General features: G+C 48.9%; 1 protein-coding gene across 1 annotated transcript in view; it reads right to left on the bottom strand.

Annotated features, from left to right (window-relative positions):
- The window catches only part of LIPE (lipase E, hormone sensitive type), a 237,512-nt gene that overhangs the window by 197,883 nt on the left and 13,678 nt on the right, over window positions 1-25,951 (bottom strand). The window contains exon 2 of the mRNA XM_069201407.1: window positions 10,644-10,805. Within this exon, the coding sequence (XP_069057508.1) occupies window positions 10,644-10,683 (40 nt within the window). The 5' untranslated portion in view covers window positions 10,684-10,805. The remainder of the gene's footprint in view (window positions 1-10,643; window positions 10,806-25,951) is intronic.

Below are 25,951 nucleotides of genomic sequence, written 5' to 3' on the forward strand. Positions count from 1 at the left end.
TGCATAAGTAGGTTAGATATTTGGCAAAGGCCAAGGATCAGGGGGTGGGCTGGCTGGTTATCTAAAACTGGAGATAGGTCTACTATATACAGGTTGAAAAGAAGTGGAGCTAACACACAGCCCTGCTTCACGCCAGCAGTGGTTTTGACAGGCCTGGATCAATAAGAACTGTCCCCAAGCTTGATTTTTACCGAGGTGTTAAGAGTAGAGCATAATGATGGCATTCAGTAAGTTTGCCAGCAGCCCCCACTGCTGTAATTCTGCCCACAATTTGTTTCGAGAAACACAGTCAAATGCAGTGTTAAAGTCTACAAACCACATATAGAGAAGCGTCCCTGTAGCCATTGCTCTATTAATTATCAAACCTAATGCCATAAGGTTGGTTAAGGTGCCCTGCTTCTTCGTAAAACCTGTTTGATTAATGGGGAGCTTGCCATTGTCCAAGGCCCACCGTTCTAAGTGCAGCAAAATTCCTATGGAAAAGTATTTGAGGTCCACATCCAAAAGGGCGATTAGACAATAGTTAGATGGTAGGGAGGCCTTCCCTCCCTTATGAATGGGATGGATTATTGAGCCCTTCCAGCAGTCCGGAACAGGACCTGTTGCCAAGACATAATAAAATATTACAGAAAAAAGAGCAGCCCATCTTGCTGTAAATTGTTTAAACAGGGCCTGCGGTAATCTATCAGGGCTAGGTGCGCAGTCTGGGTTTGATTTTTCTATTATCTTGGTTATTTGGGGTTGGAGTAAACATAATGGACTCCTGAACCTCATACCCCCTGGTGCTCTTCTCCCATTGAGCTGGACCGGTCTCTGCCGAAGATGATTCCTTGAAGTGGGATTTCAAGTATCCCACCCACGACTCCTCATTTATATTTGCATTGTTAGCGGTCCTGGGGCCTTTTTCAATGTTGTTGACCAATCTCCAGAAGCGTCTGGAATTTGCAGATGCCGATGCAAAATGTAATTTTGCCCATAGCGTTTCCTGCTTTGATTTTTTAAAGAGCCAAATGTCCCTTTGAGAAGTTTTCTTTCCTTCCGTAGAGTTTAAGATTGTTGCATCTTCCGGATGTTTCCGTAGTTGCCTTAGGAGCCTATTCCCCACCGATTTCCTCAGCTGTATTGCTTGTGGCAGTAATATGCAGTTACTATGCCCCAAGTATGTACCCCTAGAATTACCCTTTGCAGAATATTGGTTGATAAGATTTTTTTAGAATGATTCCCATATGGCGACTGCATTTAAAGATTTGTTAGCCATGTATCCCAGGATTGCGACCCTTTCCTCTGCATGTGCTTTGATCGAATGCAAACTCCATTTCAGTCAATTTAAGTTTTCAGAACAAAGCTCCCCATTAAGATTTGTTTCTTCCCGGATACATGCTTTGCTCCAAACTGTGACTAGTTGAGGGTTATGATCGCTTCCTGGATGATCTTGTGATCACTCACAAATTTGAATAAGGAAGCATTTACCAGGGTAAAGTCTAGATATGAAACCACCTTTTCCGGCACTTTTGTTCAAGCAGGCGGGGTATCCGACGGCAACCGCCCTTTCAGTGCAAAGAGGCCTGCTAACTCCCAACTCTTAATTAACTTTTCACCAATTTTATCTTTCTTTCTCTGGGGAGGCACATTTTGGATGGGCAATAGGACGGCTATTTGCCCATGGTCCTCACTTGGCGAATGAAATCAATTAAGAATAAAGTCACCTGAGACAAGCCAATAGGCAGAGTTGGAAGAATTTTTTTAAGTGTAGCAGATGTTCTAGGAGTTTATTGGCTTTCATCATTTTCTTTTTAGGATTGACATAAACATTTATCAAAACCAGAGGATGGCATATATTTTTTGCCTAGCCGTCCAGGCGAACCAGCAGGAATGGCTGATCTCCCCTCTGCGGTCCTGACAGCTCAGCCATAAGTCTAGTGCTGATGTAAGTTGCTAAACCTCCTTTTGCCCTCCCAAACATGTTGTGTTTCACTGCCGGTTTGTTTAATTCCTCGTAACCGATTTAAAGGTAAACTCTCTGAGCAGGGCAGAGCTCACCCACAGGGCGGCAGTGATAGACAAAACTGCATGCAGGTCTGAAACTACAGAGTGCCTGGTATCAGGGACAGGTACCAGAGAACCTGATACTGAGGAGCTCGGCACCAGGGAGGCGAGCTGGCGCTGAGGCCAAGGCCTAACACCAAGGTCTGCATCATACCAGAAACCAGGGAGATGAGGGGCCAGAGCTTCAGATTTACTGCAGCACTCTAATACCAGAAGTACCAGGACTAGCACCGATGTCTTCCGTCCCAGCAAGACAGCATAGAACGACTCTTGGTGGCCCACCACCCTTGGACCACACCCAACACCCTCCACCCACGCACGCAATCTTGGCATTATACTGGACTCATCCCTCTCCATGACTCAGCATATCAACGCAATATCATCCTCCTGTTTCAACACCCTTCGCATGCTACGCAAGACTTTCAAATGGATTCCCCTAGAAACAAGAAGAACAGTCACCCACGCCTCATAAGCAGCAGACTGGACTACGGCAACGCAGTCTACGCAGGGACCACAGCCAAGCTTCAGAGAAAACTCCAGCGAATCCACAACGCAGCCGCATGCCTCATCCTCAACCTCCCTCGCCACGAACACATTTCCGCCCACCTCAGATCCCTACACTGGCTGCCCATCAACAAAAGGATAATTTTCAAAATCCTTGTCCACGCTCACAAAGCCCTCCACAACACCGGACCGGCCTATCTCAACGGACGAATCAACTTCCACAAACCAACTCGACAGCTCCGTTCCGCCGACCTCACCCTTGCTACAGTCCCCCGCATCCAACGCACCACCTCGGTCGGCAGATCCTTCTCCCACCTCGCCGCCAAAACCTGGAGCTCCCTCTCCACCAACCTACGCTAGACCCAGGACCTCCTAACCTTCGGAAAGCACCTCAAAACTTGGCTTTTTGAGCAGTAACCTCCCCCCCTAACCCCTCCTCCCCTCAGCGCCTTGAGACCCTACCGGGTGAGTAGTGCGCTCAAGAAAGTTGTTTGATTGATTGATTGATTGATGTGTGTATCAGACCAGGACGAGGGGATCACCACTAAGGTAGAAGGCCTGGAATCGGGATGATGAGGTGCTTTAAGGCTTACCACTGGTGCGTGTGCATCAGAGCAAAGGATGGCAGCACCAGGGCCCATTGTGGTGGGTCTAACACCAGCGGTCAGGGAGACGAGGGGCTAGAGTGCCTGGCTTACCACTGATGTGTGTATCAGAGCAGAACAGAAGGTAAGGGACCACTGAGGTGGAAAGGCAGGATTGAGAGAGACGGGGCATCTGGGGCGATCCCCAACGATATCTGTAAATAATGTATCTGAAAGTACACAGATTCACTTCCCTCCGTTTCCCCTGCACCACACATGCACCCGACGCGGGGTCCCAGTTCTGAGGGTGGTGGCCAGGGCACCCCTATGAATGCAGCTTTCACCCAAGAGCCAGGAAGGGACCAGAGGGCAATGCTTACTGCCAGCTGGTCTCACACTCTCACCCATGGCTTTTGAACACAACTGGCAGAAATCGAGCCAGGCCAGTGGGCAAATATTAGCCACCGACTAGCCAACTCACTCAGGGGTTTTAACACACAGTCAATGAATCTATAAATGCTACGAGCCACGTAACAAAGGCACCGAAAGCCAACCGTTCAAAATTCATTTTCAATAGTTTTCAATAGAAAACCACAGAAAAGTTTATAAAAAGGAGAAATAAATGCACCTTTTGTTCTAGTCTTTCCGTTCTAACAGAACTTAAACCGCTAACTGAGTAACAAATGGCCTGCGCTTCAATAAAACCCACCTCAAAGACCGAACCCCCTGTGAACCAAAACTCCAGGAGCGAACCCCAAGTCCTGCTGCAGAACCTGACTCTTTCAAAGGCCACCCAGTTCCAGCAGTGAAAAACAACCATTGCTGGAGGCCGCTACCCTTGTGAAGACCAAACTCCTGGCAAAACCCGACTCTTTCAACCCTCAATTCCTGCGGTGAAACATAACACGTGGTGCTGGGCCCAACTCTTCCAAAGTGACCAGCTCCTGCGGTGAAACATAACATGTGCTGCAGGGCCCAACTCTTCCACAGTTACCAGCTTATGCGGTGAAACATAACACGTGAAGCAGGGACCAACTCTTCCAAACTCACCAGCTTATGCGGTGAAACATAACACGTGCTGCAGGGACCAACTCTTCCACAGTCACCAGATCCTGCGGTGAAACATAACACGTGCTGCTGGGCCCAACTTTTCCACAGTCATGAGCTCCTGCAGTGAAACAGAACACGTGCTGCAGGGACCAACTCTTCCAAAGTCAACAGCTCCTGCGGTGAAACATAACAAGTGCTGCAGGGACCAACTCTTCCAAAGTCACCAGCTCCTGCGGTGAAACATAACACGTGCTGCTGGGCCCAACTCTTCCACAGTAACCAGCTCCTGCGGTGAAACATAACACGTGCTGCAGGGACCAACTCTTCCACAGTCACCAGCTCCTGCGGTGAAAGATAACACGTGCTGCTGGGACCAACTCTTCCACAGTCACCAGCTCCTGCGGTGAAACAGAACACGTGCTGCAGGGACCAAGTCTTCCAAAGTCACCAGCTCCTGCGGAGAAACATAACACGTGCTGCAGGGACCAAGTCTTCCAAAGTCACCAGCTCCTGCGGAGAAACATAACACGTGCCGCAGGGACCAGCTCTTCCAAAGTCACCAGCTCCTGCGGTGAAAGATAACACGTGCTGCAGGGACCAACTCTTCCACAGTCACCAGCTCCTGTGGTGAAACATAGCATGTGCTGCAGGGACCAACTCTTCCAAAGTCACCAGCTCCTGCGGTGAAACATAACACGTGCTGCTGGGACTAACTATTCCAAAGTCACCAGCTCCTGCGGTGAAAGATAACACGTGCTGCTGGGCCCAACTCTTCCAAAGTCACCAGCTCCTGCGGTGAAAGATAACACGTGCCGCATGTAGGAAAGTACCATCTTGCCTGGCATGTTACCCCCAATTTTCACTGTATATATATGTTGTTTTAGTTGTATGTGTCACTGGGACCCTGGTAACCCAGGGCCCCAGTGCTCATAAGTGTGCCTGAATGTGTTACCTGTGTAGTGACTAACTGTCTCACTGAGGCTCTGCTAATCAGAACCTCAGTGGTTATGCTCTCTCATTTCTTTCCAAATTGTCACTAACAGGCTAGTGACCATTTTTACCAATTTACATTGGCTTACTGGAACACCCTTATAATTCCCTAGTATATGGTTCTGAGGTACCCAGGGTATTGGGGTTCCAGGAGATCCCTATGGGCTGCAGCATTTCTTTTGCCACCCATAGGGAGCTCTGACAATTCTTACACAGGCCTGCCACTGCAGCCTGAGTGAAATAAGGTCCACGTTATTTCACATCCATTTTACACTGCACTTAAGTAACTTATAAGTCACCTATATGTCTAACCTTTACCTGGTAAAGGTTAGGTGCAAAGTTACTTAGTGTGAGGGCACCCTGGCACTAGCCAAGGTGCCCCCACATTGTTCAGAGCCAATTCCCTGAACTTTGTGAGTGCGGGGGCACCATTACACGTGTGCACTACATATAGGTCACTACCTATATGTAGCTTCACAATGGTAACTCCGAATATGGCCATGTAACATGTCTATGATCATGGAATTGCCCCCTCTATGCCATCCTGGCATAGTTGGCACAATCCCATGATCCCAGTGGTCTGTAGCACAGACCCTGGTACTGCTAAACTGCCCTTCCTGGGGTTTCACTGCAGCTGCTGCTGCTGCCAACCCCTCAGACAGGCATCTGCCCTCCTGGGGTCCAGCCAGGCCTGGCCCAGGATGGCAGAATAAAGAACTTCCTCTGAGAGAGGGTGTTACACCCTCTCCCTTTGGAAAATGGTGTGAAGGCAGGGGAGGAGTAGCCTCCCCCAGCCTCTGGAAATGCTTTGTTGGGCACAGATGTGCCCAATTCTGCATAAGCCAGTCTACACCGGTTCAGGGGACCCCTTAGCCCTGCTCTGGCGCGAAACTGGACAAAGGAAAGGGGAGTGACCACTCCCCTGACTTGCACCTCCCCTGGGAGGTGTCCAGAGCTCCTCCAGTGTGCTCCAGACCTCTGCCATCTTGGAAACAGAGGTGCTGCTGGCACACTGGACTGCTCTGAGTGGCCAGTGCCACCAGGTGACGTCAGAGACTCCTTCTGATAGGCTCCTTCAGGTGTTAGTAGCCTATCCTCTCTCCTAGGTAGCCAAACCCTCTTTTCTGGCTATTTAGGGTCTCTGTCTCTGGGGAAACTTTAGATAACGAATGCATGAGCTCAGCCGAGTTCCTCTGCATCTCTCTCTTCACCTTCTGATAAGGAATCGACTGCTGACCGCGCTGGAAGCCTGCAAACCTGCAACATAGTAGCAAAGACGACTACTGCAACTCTGTAACGCTGATCCTGCCGCCTTCTCGACTGTTTTCCTGCTTGTGCATGCTGTGGGCGTAGTCTGCCTCCTCTCTGCACCAGAAGCTCCGAAGAAATCTCCCGTGGGTCGACGGAATCTTCCCCCTGCAACCGCAGGCACCAAAAAGCTGCATTACCGGTCCCTTGGGTCTCCTCTCAGCACGACGAGCGAGGTCCCTCGAATCCAGCGACTCTGTCCAAGTGACCCCCACAGTCCAGTGACTCTTCAGTCCAAGTTTGGTGGAGGTAAGTCCTTGCCTCACCTCGCTGGGCTGCATTGCTGGGAACCGCGACTTTGCAGCTACTCCGGCCCCTGTGCACTTCCGACGGAAATCCTTTGTGCACAGCCAAGCCTGGGTCCACGGCACTCTAACCTGCATTGCACGACTTTCTAAGTTGGTCTCCGGCGACGTGGGACTCCTTTGTGCAACTTCGGCGAGCACCGTTTCACGCATCCTCGTAGTGCCTGTTTCTGGCACTTCTCCGGGTGCTACCTGCTTCAGAGAGGGCTCCTTGTCTTGCTCGACGTCCCCTCTCTCTGCTGGTCCAATTTGCGACCTCCTGGTCCCTCCTGGGCCTCAGCAGCGTCCAAAAACGCTAACCGCACGATTTGCAGCTAGCAAGGCTTGTTGGCGTTCTTTCGGCGGGAAAACACTTCTGCACGACTCTCCACGGCGAGAGGGATCCGTCCACCAAAGGGGAAGTCTCTAGCCCTTTTCGTTCCTGCAGAAACCTCAGCTTCTTCTGTCCAGTAGAGGCTTCTTTGCACCCGCAGCTGGCATTTCCTGGGCATCTGCCCATCTCCGACTTGCTTGTGACTTTTGGACTTGGTCCCCTTGTTCCACAGGTACCCTAGATTGGAAATCCACAGTTGTTGCATTGCTGGTTTGTGTCTTTCCTGCATTATTCCTCTAACACGACTACTTTGTCCTTAGGGGAACTTTAGTGCACTTTGCACTCACTTTTCAGGGTCTTGGGGAGGGTTATTTTTCTAACTCTCACTATTTTCTAATAGTCCCAGCGACCCTCTACAAGGTCACATAGGTTTGGGGTCCATTCGTGGTTCGCATTCCACTTTTGGAGTATATGGTTTGTGTTGCCCCTTTCCCTATGTTTCCCCATTGCATCCTATTGTAACTATACATTGTTTGCACTGTTTTCTAAGACTATACTGCATATTTTTGCTATTGTGTATATATATCTTGTGTATATTTCCTATCCTCTCACTGAGGGTACACTCTAAGATACTTTGGCATATTGTCATAAAAATAAAGTACCTTTATTTTTAGTATAACTGTGTATTGTGTTTTCTTATGATATTGTGCAAGTGACACTTGTGGTACTGTAGTAGCTTCACACGTCTCCTAGTTCAGCCTAAGCTGCTCTGCTAAGCTACCATTATCTATCAGCCTAAGCTGCTAGACACCCTATACACTAATAAGGGATAACTGGGCCTGGTGCAAGGTGCAAGTACCCCTTGGTACTCACTACAAGCCAGTCCAGCCTCCTACACCGCAGGGACCAACTCTTCCAAAGTCACCAGGTCCTGCGGTGAAACATAACACGTGCCGCTGGGACCAACTCTTCCACAGTGACCAGCTCCTGCGGTGAAACATAACACGTGCTGCTGGGCCCAACTCTTCCAAAGTCACCAGCTTATGCGGTGAAACATAACACGTGCTGCAGGGACCAACTCTTCCAAAGTCACCAGCCCCTGCGGTGAAACATAACAAGTGCTGATGGGACCAACTCTTCCACAGTGACCAGCTTATGCGGTGAAACATAACACGTGCTGCAGGGACCAACTCTTCCACAGTCACCAGCTCCTGCGGTGAAACATAACACGTGCTGCAGGGACCAACTCTTCCACAGTCACCAGCTCCTGTGGTGAAACATAGCATGTGCTGCAGGGACCAACTCTTCCAAAGTCACCAGCTCCTGCGGTGAAATATAACACGTGCTGCTGGGACTAACTATTCCAAAGTCACCAGCTCCTGTGGTGAAAGATAACACGTGCTGCTGGGCCCAACTCTTCCAAAGTCACCAGCTCCTGCGGTGAAAGATAACACGTGCTGCAGGGACCAACTCTTCCAAAGTCACCAGGTCCTGCGGTGAAACATAACACGTGCCGCTGGGACCAACTCTTCCACAGTGACCAGCTCCTGCGGTGAAACATAACACGTGCTGCTGGGCCCAACTCTTCCAAAGTCACCAGCTTATGCGGTGAAACATAACACGTGCTGCAGGGACCAACTCTTCCAAAGTCACCAGCCCCTGCGGTGAAACATAACACGTGCTGCAGGGACCAACTCTTCCAAAGTCACCAGCCCCTGCGGTGAAACATAACAAGTGCTGCTGGGACCAACTCTTCCACAGTCACCAGCTCCTGCGGTGAAACATAACACGTGCTGCTGGGACTAACTCTTCCAAAGTCACCAGCTCCTGCGGTGAAACATAACACGTGCTGCTGGGACCAACTCTTCCACAGTCACCAGCTCCTGCGGTGAAACATAACACGTGCTGCTGGGACCAACTCTTCCACAGTCACCAGCTCCTGCGGTGAAACATAACACGTGCTGCTGGGCCCAACTCTTACACAGTCACCAGCTCCTGCGGTGAAACATAACACGTGCTGCTGGGCCCAACTCTTCCACAGTCACCAGCTCCTGCGGTGAAACATAACACGTGCTGCTGGGCCCAACTCTTCCACAGTCACCAGCTCCTGCGGTGAAACATAACACGTGCTGCTGGGCCCAACTCTTCCACAGTCACCAGCTCCTGCGGTGAAACATAACACGTGCTGCTGGGCCCAACTCTTCCAAAGTTACCAGCTCCTGCGGTGAAACATAACACGTGCTGCTGGGACCAACTCTTACACAGTCACCAGCTCCTGCGGTGAAACATAACACGTGCTGCTGGGCCCAACTCTTCCACAGTCACCAGCTCCTGCAGTGAAACATAACACGTGCTGCGGTGAAACACAACCACAGGCACCCACTCCAATCAGGGTACAAAACTTGGAGTTTTTTTTAAGGAAAAAAAAGTTTAAAACAACCTTTGCCCAACCCTGTGGGTGTAAGGCAGAGAAGAATGGACGAGGAAGCCATGGGAGGGGCCCACCTCCCTCTGCCCTGTGTAAGCACAGAGGGAAACACCTGGGGCAAGGGTCCAAGCTGGAGACACAGTCACGCCACATACAGTGAGGACCTCCTTGGAGAACACTACACCACAATGTAGTGAAGTCAGGTCTGGTCACAGGTGGGCTGCACCTCTGCCTGTGACCAGGTACCGCCCGCTGCCTTTCGGGTAGGTCCGTGCTACACAAATACCACATACATACAACCAACAGGACAAACAAATGCAGAGAGTGAAACTATAACCAGAATAAGATTTCCTTGTCAAACACTGCTCGTGCTGCAAACACAGCTGAGGCCTTCACTGAACTGGACAGGACAGTGACAGCATTGTGTTAGCATTGTCCAGGAGAGCCCCCAGAAGCTGAGGGCCAGGAAGGGCTGCTGGGCATGGCAGAGGGTTGGACACTGAAGGATGATCTAACACAGACCTGTCATACAGGCCCCTGAGCCCTGCCCTCCTAGAAACTACACCCCTCTCACAGGCCTAATTACACACGCCCCCCAACCCCCAAGTGAAAAAACAAGTCATCGCCCCCCTCCGAATTTTTCACGATTATTCTATTAAACTAACAATGTTTAAATATGTGGAGACGTATTTAAACATTGCAGTTAAACCCTGTTACTATTTTAAAACAGCAATCTACATGATGCCTAACATACTATTCTGGTGAGGCCGACCTTACTAAGGGGTAAAGGGATTCAGAGTGTGATTATTAGCAGTGGGGGAGGGGTGGGGGTTTGAAGAGTATTTGGAGTCCCTTCTGAAACACACTCCCAGCTTGGATATAAATGATAAACAAGTAAGTGATGCCCATCGCAGGGCGGTCACTGCTGCTCACTCGTTTCAGCTTTAAACAAGGCCCTGTCATGAAAATAATGCTCCTTTTGGCCAGAGCCTGGCGCCCGCGCCCCCCGGACACCTTGAGCCCCCCAGTTCGAAGACCCCTGTCTTAGAGCAAGCTCTAAGTCTCAGCACAAGACACACACACGAACCCCCTTTCAGTGCGGGGAGGGTCGGTACCTGCTCTCCCTGGCGGTGGAGGGTCCATTTCCTGCTCCATCGCGGCTTAGAGGCGCTCTACCCTCCAGCAGCAACTCCCATCGAAGGCGACAAGGACCCTCTCATCTGTCCCGGTGCCAGGCTACCAGCCTACAGTGCCAAGGGCATCAGATGACAGCTCTCCTGCAGGAAGAAACAAGACCCCGTTACAGGACACCGTAGATGGGATGCTAGAGGCGAGCATAACCTGGAAGGGAGGTAGTGAACCTGAGCTGAATGGAGTGGGCATGGAGGCGAGCACGGGGGGCAGTGGGTAAAAGAAGAGGGAAGGACGTTCAAGGGCAGAGCGAAGAAGCGAAGACATCCAAGGGCAGAGTGAGAGAAGAGACAAGGACGTCCAAGGGAAGTGAGAAGAGGCAAAGACGTTCCATGGCAGGCAGAAGAGGGAAGGGCATTCCATGGCAGAGAGAAGAGGGAAGGACATTCCATGGCAGAGAGAAGAGGGAAGGACATTCCATGGCAGGGAGAAGAGGACATTCCATGGCAGAGGGAAGGACATTCCATGGCAGGGAGAAGAGGGCATTCCATGGCAGAGAGAAGAGGGAAGGACATTCCATGGCAAAGAGAAGAGGGAAGGACATTCCATGGCAGGGAGAAGAGGACATTCCATGGCAGAGGGAAGGACATTCCATGGCAGGGAGAAGAGGGCATTCCATGGCAGAGAGAAGAGGGAAGGACATTCCATGGCAAAGAGAAGAGGGCATTCCATGGCAGAGAGAAGAGGGAAGGACATTCCATGGCAAAGAGAAGAGGGCATTCCATGGCAGAGAGAAGAGGGAAGGACATTCCATGGCAGAGAGAAGAGGACATTCCATGGCAGAGAGAAGAGGGAAGGTCATTCCATGGCAGGGAGAAGAGGGAAGGTCATTCCATGGCAGAGAGAAGAGGGCATTCCATGGCAGAGAGAAGAGGGAAGGACATTCCATGGCAAAGAGAAGAGGGCATTCCATGGCAGAGAGAAGAGGGAAGGACATTCCATGGCAGGGAGAAGAGGGCATTCCATGGCAGAGAGAAGAGGGAAGGACATTCCATGGCAAAGAGAAGAGGGAAGGACATTCCATGGCAGGGAGAAGAGGACATTCCATGGCAGAGGGAAGGACATTCCATGGCAGGGAGAAGAGGGCATTCCATGGCAGAGAGAAGAGGGAAGGACATTCAAGGGCAGAGAGAAGAAGCGAAGACATCCAAGGGCAGAGTGAGAGAAGAGACAAGGACGTTCAAGGGAAGTGAGAAGAGGCAAAGACGTTCCATGGCAGGCAGAAGAGGGAAGGGCATTCCATGGCAGAGAGAAGAGGGAAGGACATTCCATGGCAGGGAGAAGAGGACATTCCATGGCAGAGGGAAGGACATTCCATGGCAGGGAGAAGAGGGCATTCCAAGGCAGAGAGAAGAGGGAAGGACATTCCATGGCAAAGAGAAGAGGGCATTCCATGGCAGAGAGAAGAGGGAAGGACATTCCATGGCAGAGAGAAGAGGACATTCCATGGCAGAGAGAAGAGGGAAGGTCATTCCATGGCAGGGAGAAGAGGACATTCCATGGCAGAGACGACATTCCATGGCAGAGAGAAGAGGGAAGGACATTCCATGGCAGAGAGAAGAGGACATTCCATGGCAGAGAGAAGAGGGAAGGTCATTCCATGGCAGGGAGAAGAGGGAAGGTCATTCCATGGCAGCGAGAAGAGGGAAGGTCATTCCATGGCAGAGAGAAGAGGGAAGGACATTCCATGGCAGGGAGAAGAGGCCATTCCATGGCAGAGAGAAGAGGACATTCCATGGCAGAGAGAAGAGGACATTCCATGGCAGGGAGAAGAGGGAAGGTCATTCCATGGCAGAGAGAAGAGGGAAGGTCATTCCATGGCAGAGAGAAGAGGGAAGGTCATTCCATGGCAGGGAGAAGAGGCCATTCCATGGCAGAGAGAAGAGGACATTCCATGGCAGAGAGAAGAGGACATTCCATGGCAGAGAGAAGAGGGAAGGACATTCCATGGCAGAGAGAAGAGGGAAGGTCATTCCATGGCAGGGAGAAGAGGCCATTCCATGGCAGAGAGAAGAGGACATTCCATGGCAGAGAGAAGAGGACATTCCATGGCAGAGAGGACATTCCATAGCAGAGAGAAGAGGGAAGGTCATTCCATGGCAGAGAGAAGAGGACATTCCATGGCAGAGACGACATTCCATGGCAGAGAGAAGAGGGAAGGTCATTCCATGGCAGGGAGAAGAGGACATTCCATGGCAGAGAGGACATTCCATGGCAGAGAGAAGAGGGAAGGTCATTCCATGGCAGGGAGAAGAGGCCATTCCATGGCAGAGAGAAGAGGACATTCCATGGCAGAGAGAAGAGGACATTCCATGGCAGGGAGAAGAGGGAAGGTCATTCCATGGCAGAGAGAAGAGGGAAGGTCATTCCATGGCAGAGAGAAGAGGGAAGGTCATTCCATGGCAGGGAGAAGAGGCCATTCCATGGCAGAGAGAAGAGGACATTCCATGGCAGAGAGAAGAGGACATTCCATGGCAGAGAGAAGAGGGAAGGTCATTCCATGGCAGAGAGAAGAGGGAAGGTCATTCCATGGCAGGGAGAAGAGGCCATTCCATGGCAGAGAGAAGAGGACATTCCATGGCAGAGAGAAGAGGACATTCCATGGCAGAGACGACATTCCATAGCAGAGAGAAGAGGACATTCCATGGCAGAGAGAAGAGGACATTCCATGGCAGAGAGGACATTCCATAGCAGAGAGAAGAGGGAAGGTCATTCCATGGCAGAGAGAAGAGGACATTCCATGGCAGAGACGACATTCCATGGCAGAGAGAAGAGGGAAGGTCATTCCATGGCAGGGAGAAGAGGACATTCCATGGCAGAGAGGACATTCCATGGCAGAGAGAAGAGGGAAGGTCATTCCATGGCAGGGAGAAGAGGACATTCCATGGCAGAGAGAAGAGGACATTCCATAGCAGAGAGAAGAGGACATTCCATGGAAGAGAAGAGACAAGGACATTCAAGGGCGGAGACAAGGACATTCAGCTCAATGCTCAATGTAGTCAATCCTTAAATGTGCGCACACTTCTCTCACCTCCACGCAAAAAAACAGTAGGTCTCTCTCTGCCCAGTGACTGCTAAGCAGGGCTCTCCGACATCCATCCTGCGCACATTATTGTCTCCTGTCTTTTGTTTGTCAAAGGATTGAACCATGATTACTAGAGATGGCTCGCCCCCACCCTGGGCTTGCATCTCTTGACTGTGTGCTGCCTCTGCTACCCCCCCCGTTCCTCTGTTGCCCTATTTGCTGACACTGGACTTCCTCAGATCGTCCATTATTACTGGTGTCGCTCTACGCAGTAGTCATAATCTGAAGCAGCACAAAAAAGCAGAGAAATGTGAAAAACTGATGAAATATTTTTACATATATGTGCGGGGAAAAAGATACACGATGCAGGAAGAGCAGTGAAAACTCATATTAATATTAAAGGTGAGCACCAAACAAAATGAGGCAAATGTCACTCTTTTAGTGTTACTGAGCGTTCAGACAGCAGGATAACTGATGCCGAGTCAGGGCCGGAGGCTTGAATTATGCGGTTAGGTTACTTTGCTTAATATAACTTTAAACAGCAGCCATTTAATTACAGCTTGTTGTAGACTAGCATTCTCCAACAATACACAATCACAGCCAGGCTGGCCCAAAAGAGTTCAGTATCGATAGCCACACTGCGGCCTTTCCTGCTCAGCAGCCGCAGGTAAGAGCTGCCCCTTCCCTTTCACAACATGGGCTTCTTTTAACTGTACTGCTATGTGGTGCAGTTAATCATGCCATGGAAGTGCTCTCACTAGGATTCTTTCCTTTAACAGGACTGCCTTTCAGCCAGTGCAGGCTAAGTGTACTGGGGCAAACCTAAAAACGCAAACCGACAGGGCACACTTTCCTGTGTGCCCTGTCCACCCTACAATGCAAATTATATGGGTAAGTCACTCCTTTGGTAGGCCTTACAGCCCTCAGGCAGGGTGCACCATACTATATGTGGGGTCATAATTGCATGAGCAATATGACCCCACTGTGTCCTTAACAAACCTGGGACATAGTAAGTGAACAGAGCAGCCATTTTAAGTACATGTACTGGACACTGGTCAAACACGAGTACCCCAGTTACATAATGGTCACTCTGTACCCTGGGTTGTTTGGTATCAACTCAGGATATATCCAGACTGGTACCAGTGTTGGATTTAACCCTAAATGTAAACCTAAACTGCCATAGTTGCTGACTGTTTCCATCCAGCCTGCCACTTCCACACAGCCAATATACAAACCTGGGGGAGAGCCATGGCCCTCTGGTTTGTAAAACAATACCCTTCCTGCGTGGTGGACCTAATGGCCCCTCCCTCAGGAATGTGCAAAACCATGGCAGTGAGCTTCGAAGGGCTACAGCCCCTGAAACTCAAGCCCCAGGCCTACTGCTAGCAGCAGATGGCTTCCCCATTGCAAACCCCCAGGTGGAAAACCAGACAAAGGGTAGGAGGAGCGGCCACATTGTGCATGCACCACCCCAAGTGGCTTGCAGGCGAAGTGGACCCCTTCATGTTGGATGGAAGGAAAATATCCAATAGGGTTTAGGCAAGTGACCCTCCCAACAGGAAGTAGTCACTGTAGTGGGGGTAGCCACCCAAGGGTGAGTGTCCCATTCGACACTACCAGGTTCCCCCTAAAACGCCCACTAAATTCAGTATTCAGTGGGCTCCCCTATACCATGAATTTAGATTTATCTGGAAGAAAAGAAGAGAGCACCAAAGGACCCGCCAAGACAAGAACAGAGGACCTGCCGAATCAGACTCCATAAACTAAAGGAACTTGCAAACCAGTGAGGGACACTTCACTGACCGGAAGATATCCCCCCAACTGGAAGTCGCAGCCGGACCCGACTACACACCAACGACAGCCCAGACGAGACCTGCAAGTGTACATATATTTTTACGTTTAACATTTCCAAGTAATGAAGAAGGATTGAATTAGTTTTTCACTACTGCAAGACCTATCGCTCCCATAGGTTACCTTGAAGCACCCTTCAACCCCGTCGCTGCGAGGCCTTTTCCCCCCTCAGGTGCTGGGCCTTTTTTGGCTATTTGGGGCAGTTCGCGCTTAGGCCCTCATAACGTTTTGTCCACATAAGCTCCCCACATAAAATTTGTGTCCTTTTTTTCCAACATCCTAGGGAGTCTAGAGGTTTTGGGTTCCCCTCAAGGAGACCAGGAAATTAGCCACAATACAGTGAAACTGTCATTAAAAAAAAAAAGAAATGGGAAAAAAAAGCTGCAGAGGAAGGCTTGTGGTTTTTTACCTGAAAATGGCATCAACAAAAGGTTTGCAGTGCTAAAATCACCATCTTCACAGCTTTCAGGAACAGGCAGACTTGAATCAGAAAACCACATTTTTCAACACAATGTTGGCATTTTGCTAGGAGATAGCCCATTTTTACAATTTTTTGTGCTTTTAGCCTCCTTCTAGTTAGTGACAAAAATGGGTGTGAAACCAATGCTGGATCCTGGAAAGCTAAACATTTCTGAAAAGGAGACAAAATTCTGAATTCACTAAGGGGTCATTTCTGTAGATCCTACAAGGTTTTCCTAAAAAAATAACAGCTAAACTAACAAAAATATTGAAACTGAGGTGAAAGAAAACAGCCATTTCTCTCCACGTTTTACTCTGTAACTTTTTCCTGCAATGACAGATTTTTTAAAGCAATATACCGTTACGTCTGCTGGACTTTTCTGGTTGCGGGGAGCTATGGGCATTGTGGGTTCATCAAGAACCCTAGGTATCCTGAGCCAATAAATGAGGTGCACCTTGCAGTGTGTTTTCATTCTATACAGGGTATACAGCAATTCATTTGCTGAAATATAAAGTGTGAAAAATAGGTATGAAGGTAACCTTTGTATTTCCAAAATGGGCAGAAGATAATGTGTGGAGAAGCAGGGGTTATTCGCACATCTCTGAATTCTGGGGTCCCGATACTAGAATGTGAATTACAGTGCATTGCCCAAATAGACTTCTTTTTTTTACACACTCTTAAATTTGGAAGGCAAAAATGTAGAGAAAGAAAAGGGGCAATAACACTTGTTCGTGTATTCTGTGTTCCCCCAAGTCTCCCGATAAAAATGGTACCTCACTTGCATGGGTAAGCCTAATGCCCACGACAGGAAAAGCAACATGGACACATCACATTTTTACATTGAAATCTGACATGTTTTTTGCAAAGTCTACCTGTGGATATAGCTCAGCCGGCACCTATGGAAACCTACCAAACCTGTGCATTTTTGAAAACTAGACACCTACTCCAGGATGGGGTGACTTGTGGGGCTCTCACCAGGTTCTGATACCCAGAATCCTTTGCAAACCTCAAAATTTGGCAAAAACAAAAAACACTTTCCCCTCACATTTCGGTGACAGAAAGTTCTGGATTCTGAGTGGAGCCACACATTTCCTTCCACCTAGCATTCCTCCAAGTCTCCCGATACAAATGGTACCTCATTTGTGTGGGTAGGCCTAGTACCCCTGAAAGGAAATGCCCCAAAACACAATTATGAAATACAAAACTACCTGTTTTTGCAGGTGGGGGGGGGGGGGGGGGGGGGGGCACCTGCATTTTTTGGTCCTGAGCTCCACAGCCATATAGGGAAACCTACCAAACCCAAACATTTCTGAAAACTAGACACCCAAGGGAGTCCAAGGAGGTGTGACTTTTGTGGATCAACCGGTGTTTTCTTACCCAGCAAACCACCAATTTAGCTAAAAAAAAAATCATATTTTTCCCTTATTTCTGCATGGGATCACCACACCGGGACAAGTTTCCTACCACCCTCAGTCTCCTGGTAAAAATGATACCTCACTTGTGTAGGTGGCCCAAGTGACTGTGACATGAAAGAGCCAAAAACATGTTGAAATTGAGGAGGAACCAAAGCGGGTCCAAAAGGGCAGTTTGAAAAGTGGGGCAGAATTTTTATCGTTATAGATGAGACAATGCTAGGTGGTAGGAATTTTGTGGATTCCTGCAGATTCCGGAAGGTTCCATCACATAAATGTGGGGAAAATGTGTGACTTCCAGTAAAGTTGGAGGCTTGCAGGACATTGTGGGTCGGAAAATGGTGCGGGGTGCATGTGAAGCACACCACCCTGGACTCACCCAGATGTTTTGTTTTCAGACGTGTCTAGGTCTTGTGGATTTTTCTACAAGGCAGTGTCCCAAAGTTCAAAAAGTGCAGCCCTCACCATTCCAAGTGGGACAATTTTGAGAGTTAGACAAGCTCTGGCCCAAATGTTAAACCAAAACCCAAAATAATCAAATGTCCTCTTGATTGCCATGGGATAAGGTGTTTTAGTGTGCGGGGGGAGAGCTGAAAGACTGTTACCTCCTTCAGTTGGGGTGGGGGCGTAACCATGCCCATACTGGTTGGTAGCCACCACCCCACTATTTTTTATTTTGTTTTCAATTCCCTGGCATCAAGTAGATTTTCTGACCCTCCTTCCCCCCCAGGGGGGGTGAATCGGGGGGGTAACTGCCCCATCGCCCACTGGTGGGCAGAACATCTTTGGCCCCATTTATTTGGGTTGGGGGTACGGCCATACTTCTACCCTCTTTTTTTGAAAAACAAATCTTCCCTGGTCTCTGGTGGGCAGATGGGCCTTCCAAAAATAGGCCGATCTTCCCCCAAGGGGGGTTGGGGGGAGATATGGCCAACAGTAATGTGCCCCAATCGGGAGCGACCCTTGCCCAAGGGTCTGCCCCCCAAACATAACACACACATACACACACACACCAATCCCTGGTCCCTAAGTGGTTTCTGCCCCCCCCCCCCGGGGGCAGATAGGCCTAATAGAAATGGGCAAATCTGCCCCAAATGGCCTAAAATAAATTTGCCCTCCAGGGGACTCTTGCCTAAGTGGTCACCCTCCAGGGGACCCTTGCTAAGTGGTCGCTTCCCTCACGTGAAAAGTGATTCCCCTTCCATCCCTGCCCAGGGGAGGGGGGTGCTTGGCCATCAGGGGGAGCGAGGGTCCTCAAGGGGTTAAGTGTAACTTGCAATTGGGGAAAAAAAAAATATGGAGTTTGGTGTCCCTGTAATCACAATATAAAATCAAAACTTATGGTGAAGTCAGATTTTAAATTGTAAGTCTGAAAATGACATTTTTCCAAAGCTGGCATTTTCTTACTTTAACCATTCTGTGCCTCTGCCTTTCTCTGAATACACGTCTGGGGTGGATAACATCCGGCCTTTCTGCATTTCCTCTAGACAGTCACACCTAAAGGGAGCAGAGGTGTGACATTTCCATACTGATGGCCTATCACCAGGCTGATGGGCAATTTACTGGCTTTATATGGGGGGGGGGGGGCTTAGCACTGCCTCACTTACACCTGAATAGGGCTGTGCCTCTTCCCACACAAAGAGCTGCATGACCACCTGTAAAGTGTCTGAAGCCAGGGAAGGAAAGGCAGGGACCTTGTGATCGTCAAAGACCTCTTTGAAGTCTCCCCCACTTCAAAGGCACCTTTGGGTAAAGTACCGGACCCCAAACCCCACCAAAACAGAACTCTACAGGAACGAAGGACACTTTGCCTGGAAGAAGGACTGCTGTGCTGCCTGGAGGGACTGCCACTCTGCAACTGCATTGTTGCGTTGGCCTACTGTCTGCTGTACTGTAGGAAGGGCTGCCACTTTGCTACTTGTCCTGCAGGGTTAGCCTACTGCTTATTGCCTGGAGTGAGAAGGGCTGGTCCTGTCCTCCACATCCGTGAACCCAAGATTCTCCAAGGGCTTGTTAGCTTGCCCCCTGTGTTCTGCAGTCTCAGGGACATCAAAGAATGCCTGAAACACTCCTGGTGCTGCTGGGCTCTGCCATTTGTGAGTCCTACTCTTCCCCATAGTGTCCCTCTAGTCCAGGGCCTTAGAACTGGGTTCTGCAGCTGATTTCTGCAAAATCTGACACATCCTGCCCTCACTGTCAGCGCTTTGCTCCATCAAAGGTACTGTTTCAGCAGACCCTGCGTCAGTTCTGTAGCTGGTCCCCCCTCCATCGTGGTTGACCTGAACTTTGAATATGCAACGGTCCCTTGCGACTTCAAGTAAACTTTTGCCTGCTAGTGACGTCTAAGCATTATTTTCACATTTAATTTTTTTAAATTCATATCTTCACTTTTACTTATTGGATGTTTGTTGTTTTGGTCTTGTTTTATTCAGATAAATATCTATTTTTTCTCTAAACTAACGTGGAGCCTTTTTGTGCTCTCTTTCACTGTGTTACTGTAATTAAGTGTTGCATAAAATACTTTACACATTGCTTCTTAAGTTAAGCCTGACCGCTCTGTGCCAAGCTACCGGGGGGGAGAACAGATTATTTGGGGCAGTGGTTTTCAAACGTTTTATTGCCGCGCCCCTCCCTCCTCCCAGTGGCTGAAAAAAAAATCACTGGCCCCCCTCAGAATTTTTCACAATTATTGTATTAAGTTGCCCATGTTTAAATGTGTCTAGATTTAAACATTGCAATTAACTTTTGTTACTTTTTTAAAAATGCAATAAGTGCTTTTTCTGCTTAAAAAAGCAGTGTTATCGGCATAATGCCTCATTTGGCCAGAGTCTGGCACCCCCCTGGGATCACTTGAAGCCTCTCAGTGTGAAGACCTCTGATTTAGGGAGCATAACTGACTTACCCTGACTAGGATTGTGGTCCCTAATTTGACAGGGTGCATACATCTGCCAACTAGAGACACAATTTCTAATACTGGTAATCAGCAGAGAGATAGGACTTGTATTTATGCAATGCCTTACAGTAATTTAGTGTACACTTCTATCCACATCTCAGACCATTGCGAGTTTTCCACTTTTTTATTTCATTTGGTTATTTGTCTACATTTTATTCCTGCTTCATCTTCTTGCACGGGGACTCTTGTTGTTGCATCAGTGGTGCCTTAGCAGAATGGGATCCATCCCGGATCTCAACGTCCAGACATATTACACTAGAAGTGAGCTGAAAGTATTCTGCAAGCAGAGGAGACTGAAGGTGTCTAGGAGATCCACAAGGCTGGATCTTCAGGAAGCCCTATATGCTTTAAGGACCCCTTTGGAATCCTAAAGAACCCAAAGCCCTTGAATCTCTTGGATCCCAAAACAAAGGCCCCAGAGGGCAGTGGCCCTGAAAAGGATGAGGCAGTGGCTCCAGTGGAGAAAAGGGACCCCACAGATAGGGAGTACCTTGCAGGATCCATTGCTGGGAGCAGTGTCTCTGCCAAAGCCCTGTTCCCTGAGGAGCTCAAGGACAGACAGGCTGAGAGGGCCAGAGGCTGCAGCTGGCCCAGATGGCTGTAGGAGAGAGAAGCGCTGAGGCTGAAAGAGCCCTGGCTGAGGCGAGGATAGCGGAGGCAGAAGGGGCCTTCACCAGGTAAAATAAACGTCTCTTGAGGAGAAAAAATGGGCACGTGAGCATAGTTTGAAGGATCGGGACTTACAAGCACAGCAAGTAGAGTCTAGTGGTGGGAGCAAAATTATTATGTCCAGTTTTAAAGATACCGTCCACATACACATAAACTTGGTGCCTCACTTAAAGGAGGGGGATGTCATACACTAGTGGTTTCAGGAATGGTGAATCTCCTATAGTACCCTGTGAGGCCTAAAAAGGCTCTCACCTGGGTTTGAGTTGTAGGGGGAGTCCATTCCATAATGGTCTGGTTCTTCCCCTCTAGTGGTACAATCTGTTCCCCACCTACCAGGTGGCCCAGATAAACCACTTTCCCCTGCCCTATCTGGCACTTTGAGGCCTTGATAGTGAGGCCTGCCTTTTGCAGGGCCTCCAAAACTTTCCATAGGTGGACCAGATGATCATCCCAGGTTGAGCTAAAGACAGCTATCTCATCTAGATATGCTGCACTAAAAGCATCCAACCCTTGCTGGACTGTGTTCACCAACCTTTGAAAAGTGGCAGGTGCATTTTTCAAACCAAAGGGCAACACTGTGAATTGATAGTGCCCTCCAATGGTTGAAAATGCAGTCTTAAGTTTAGCATCTTCTGATAACCTAATCTGCCAATACCCTGCAGTTAGATCAAAAGTGCTTAGATACTTGGCAGAAGCCAGTGTATCTATCAGCGCATCTGCCCTGGGTCTAGGGTGAGCATCTGTCTTGGTTACTTGGTTGAGCCCTCTATAATCAACACAAAACCTCATCTCTCTTTTTCCATCTTTACTGTGAGGATTTGGGACAAGCACAACTGGGCTAGCCCAGGGGCTTTCTGAAGGCTCAATCAACCCTACGTTTAACATTTTCTGCACCTCTTGTTTAATGCAGTCCCTGACATGGTCAGGCTGCCTATATATCTTACCTTTGACAGGTAAACTGTCTCCAGTATTGATAGTGTGTTCACACCAAGTAGTAGTACCTAGTATGAGTGAAAATAGTTCAAAAAACTGACTTAAGATATTAACACAGTTGTCTTTCTGTTCAGCAATACTGCAATCTGCTAGGACGACTCCCTCCACTATGCCATCAGCTTCAGTGGTGGAGAAGAGATCAGGGAGAGGGTCACCCTCTTCATCCTGTCCCTCATCAGTTGCCATGATCAGTGTGAGATCAGCCCTGTCATAGTAGGGTTCCAGGCGGTTGACATGGATCACTTTAAGGGGATTCCTGGCAGTGCCCAGGTCTACCAAATTGGTAACCTCACCCTTATTTTCAACAATTAGATGGGGTCCACTCAATTTGTCCTGGAGTGTTCTTGGGGCCACAGGCTCCAATACCCACACCTTCTGTCCTGGGTGGTACTGAGTCAGGGCAGCCTTCTGGTCATGCCACTGCTTTTGCAGCTCCTGGCTGGCCTGAAGGTTTTTACTGGCCTTTTTCATATACTCAGCCATTCTGGATCTTAGGCCAAGTACATAGTCCACTATGTCCTGTTTAGGAGCTCTTAAAGGTTGTTCCCAACCCTCCTTAACATGAGCAAGGGGACCTCTTACAGGGTGCCCAAAGAGGAGTTCAAAGGGGCTGAAGCCCACTCCTTTTTGGGGTACCTCCCTGTAAGCAAAAGGAGGCAAGGTAACAGGAAATCCCATCTCCTTCTGAGTTTTTCAGGGAGTCCCATTATCATACCTTTGAGAGTTTTATTAAACCTCTCAACCAGACCATTTGTTTGTGGATGATAAGGAGTTGTGAACTTGTAAGTTACACCACATTCATTCCACAATGCTTTGAGGTATGCAGACATGAAGTTACTACCTCTGTCTGAGACCACTTCCTTAGGGAAACCCACTCTGGAAAAAATTCCCAGGATGGCCTTTGCCACTGCAGGAGCTGTAGTGGTCCTTAAGGGGATGGCTTCAGGCTACCTAGTGGCATGGTCCACTACAAGGATGAATCTATTGCCTGAAGCTGTTGGAGGGTCAGGGGGGCCTACTTTGTCAACCCCTACCCTTTCAAAAGGGCACCCCAACCACTGTTCTGGCCCATTTGTCTGCCTTCTTTCCCAATTCTTGGGGAGAGGTCAGATCTGAGTCTACCAAGTACTGGTGCAACAAATCAGACACACAATTGTTAAGAATATGCTGTCTCAGGATCAGATTATACAGGCTTTCATAGTCAGATACTTTATTGCCATGTAACCAACCCTCCAAGGCCTTCACTGAACAGTCAAAAAAATCTGTCCAGTCTTGAGAGGACTCTTTTCAGGTGTCTCTGAACTTAATCCTGTATTGTTCAGTGGTTAAGCCAAATCCATCCAAGAGTGCATCCTTCAAAACTTTGTAATTATTGGCATCACTTTCTCTGACAGTAAGGAGCCTATCCCTACCCTTTCCAGTGAAATATAGCCACAAGATAGCAGCCCACTGCCTTTGAGGGACCAACTGTACCATACAGGCCCTCTCACGTGCAGCAAACCACTTGTTAATGTCATCCCCCTCCTTGTAAGGGGGGACTATCTTATGCAGGTTTCTGGAATCTTGCTCTCTAACAGGATTACTATCTGAAATACTGCTGCTGCCACCATGGGGAACTAACTTCATTCTCTGTCTTTCCCTCTCTCTATCTAGGGATTTCCCCGTCTAAGGCCAGCTGCTGCTGTTTAAGCTTCAGTCTGGTCTCTTCCAACTTCAGCTTTCTGAGTTCCCTTTCCATTAAGTTATCCTCAGGGTGGGAGGCTTGGGAATGTTTGGATACAGAGGAAATGTAGGAATTGGCAGAGAGGGACCTGTCCCTAACTGGCTGGACCGTAGAAACCTGGCCTTTAGGAGTGAAAGATGCCCTACTAATGTGTGAACCTCTCCCACTACCAGTGTCACTAGGAGGCCTGCTAGAGGGCAGGTCTTTGTAAGAACCCTCCCCAGTCTCTTCAGGGGACTCCTCTGAGTCTCATTGCGTACCTTCCCCTCCTACCTCTTCTTCCTGAGACGGGCCAGACTGGTTCTGGTCACTTTCTAGGAGCAGGTTAAAGAGAAATTCTTTTGTAGGATTCTTATCAATGCTTAAACCTCTTTCTAGGCAGAGACCCCTCAAACTTTTATAGTTTAAAATCTCATAGGTTGCTTGAACAATTTTGGGAGTGGGCTCTACTGCAGACATGATAGAAAAGGTTTAAGACAGAGAGAGAAAAAGTTTGAGAACTGTTGAAAGCACAGAGAGAAAAACCTTTTCAAACTTTTTGAAAACTTTTAAAAGTTTTCAGAACTTTTCAGAAACTTAGTAGAACGTTTTACAGCAGAACAGTAAACTGTTTTGGTTCAATGTACATATATTGAAATATTTGGTATATGTTTTTCTTATGAAAAGCACCAAATGACAAAGTGGTAAAGCAGTTACAAGTACTTATCCCACAGCTGCACCACCAATGTAGGAGGCTGGCCTGGCTTATAGTGGGTACCTTGTGGTACTTACACCTTCTGCAGGTCCAGTTATCCCTTATTAGTAGAATAGAGGTGTTCTAGCAGCTTAGGCTGATAGAGGTAGCTATAGCAGAGCAGCTTAGGCTGAACAAGGAGACATGCAAAGCTCCTACCATACCACTTATATCATATAGCACTATATCACAAGAAAACACAATACTCAGTTACTAAAAAAAAAGGTACTTTATTTTAGTGACAATATGCCAAAAGTATCTCAGAGGATACCCTCCCTTACGAGGTAAGTAATATACTCAAATTATATGTACACAAACCAAAATCAGGTAAGTAACAGTTAGAAAAGTAGTGAAAACAATGTAGAATCACAACAGAATGCAATAGGTAGAAATAGGCCCAGGGGCAACACAAACCATATACTTTAAAAGTGGAATGCGAACCACACGAATGGACCCCAGGCCTAGTGTAGGTTGTAGAGAGTTGCTGGGACTGTTAGAAAACACTAAGGGTGTCCAAGATACCCAACCCCAAGACCCTGAAAGGTAGGAGTAAAGTTACCCTACTACCCCAGAAAGACAGTAAAGTCAGGATAGGGGATTCTGCAAGAACAACAACTGCCAGCAAAACACTGAAGACGGATTCCTGGACCTGAGGACCTGTAAAGTCCAAGAGTCATGCAAGTGTCCGGGGGGGCAGGAGCCCACTAAACCCCGGATGAAGGTGCAAAAGGGCTGCCTCAGGGTGGAAGAAGCCGAAGATTCTGCAACAACGGAAGGTTGCCAGGAACTTCTCCTTTGGTCAGAAGATGTCCCACGGCGTGCTGGAGGATGTAGAGTTGTTTCCACGCAGAAAGACCGCAATCAAGCCTTGCTAGCTGCAAGAGTCTCAGTTGAGGGTTTTGGGTGCTGCTGGGGCCCAGGAAGGACCAGGAGGTCGCCCCTTTTAGGAGGAGACAGAGGGGGCCCACAGTAACTCAGAGAGCCCCCACAGAAGGAGGCAGCACCTGCAGAAGTACCAGAACAGGCACTTAGAAGATCTGAGGACAGCGGTCGACTGAGTCACAAAAGAGGGTCCCACAACGTTGTAATCCAACCAAGCGAGTTGGGCAATGCAGGAAGGAGTGCTGGGGGCCTGGGGTAGGCTAGGCTGTGCACAAAGGAAGTCTTGGAAAAGTGCACAGAAGCCCGAGCAGCTGCAGATCACTCAGTACACAGGATTACTGTCTGGCGTGGGGAGGCAAGGACTTACCTCCACCAAATTTGGACAGAAGGGCCACTGGACTGTGGGAGACACTTTGATCCAGCTCCTGTGTTCCAGGGACCACGCTCGTCGGGATGAGAGGGGACCCAGAGGACCGGTGATGCAGAAGTTTGGTGCCTACGTTAGCAATGGGAAGATTCCGTCGACCCACA

The sequence above is a fragment of the Pleurodeles waltl genome, chromosome 7, assembly GCF_031143425.1.
Source record: "Pleurodeles waltl isolate 20211129_DDA chromosome 7, aPleWal1.hap1.20221129, whole genome shotgun sequence".
NCBI lineage: Eukaryota > Metazoa > Chordata > Amphibia > Caudata > Salamandridae > Pleurodeles > Pleurodeles waltl.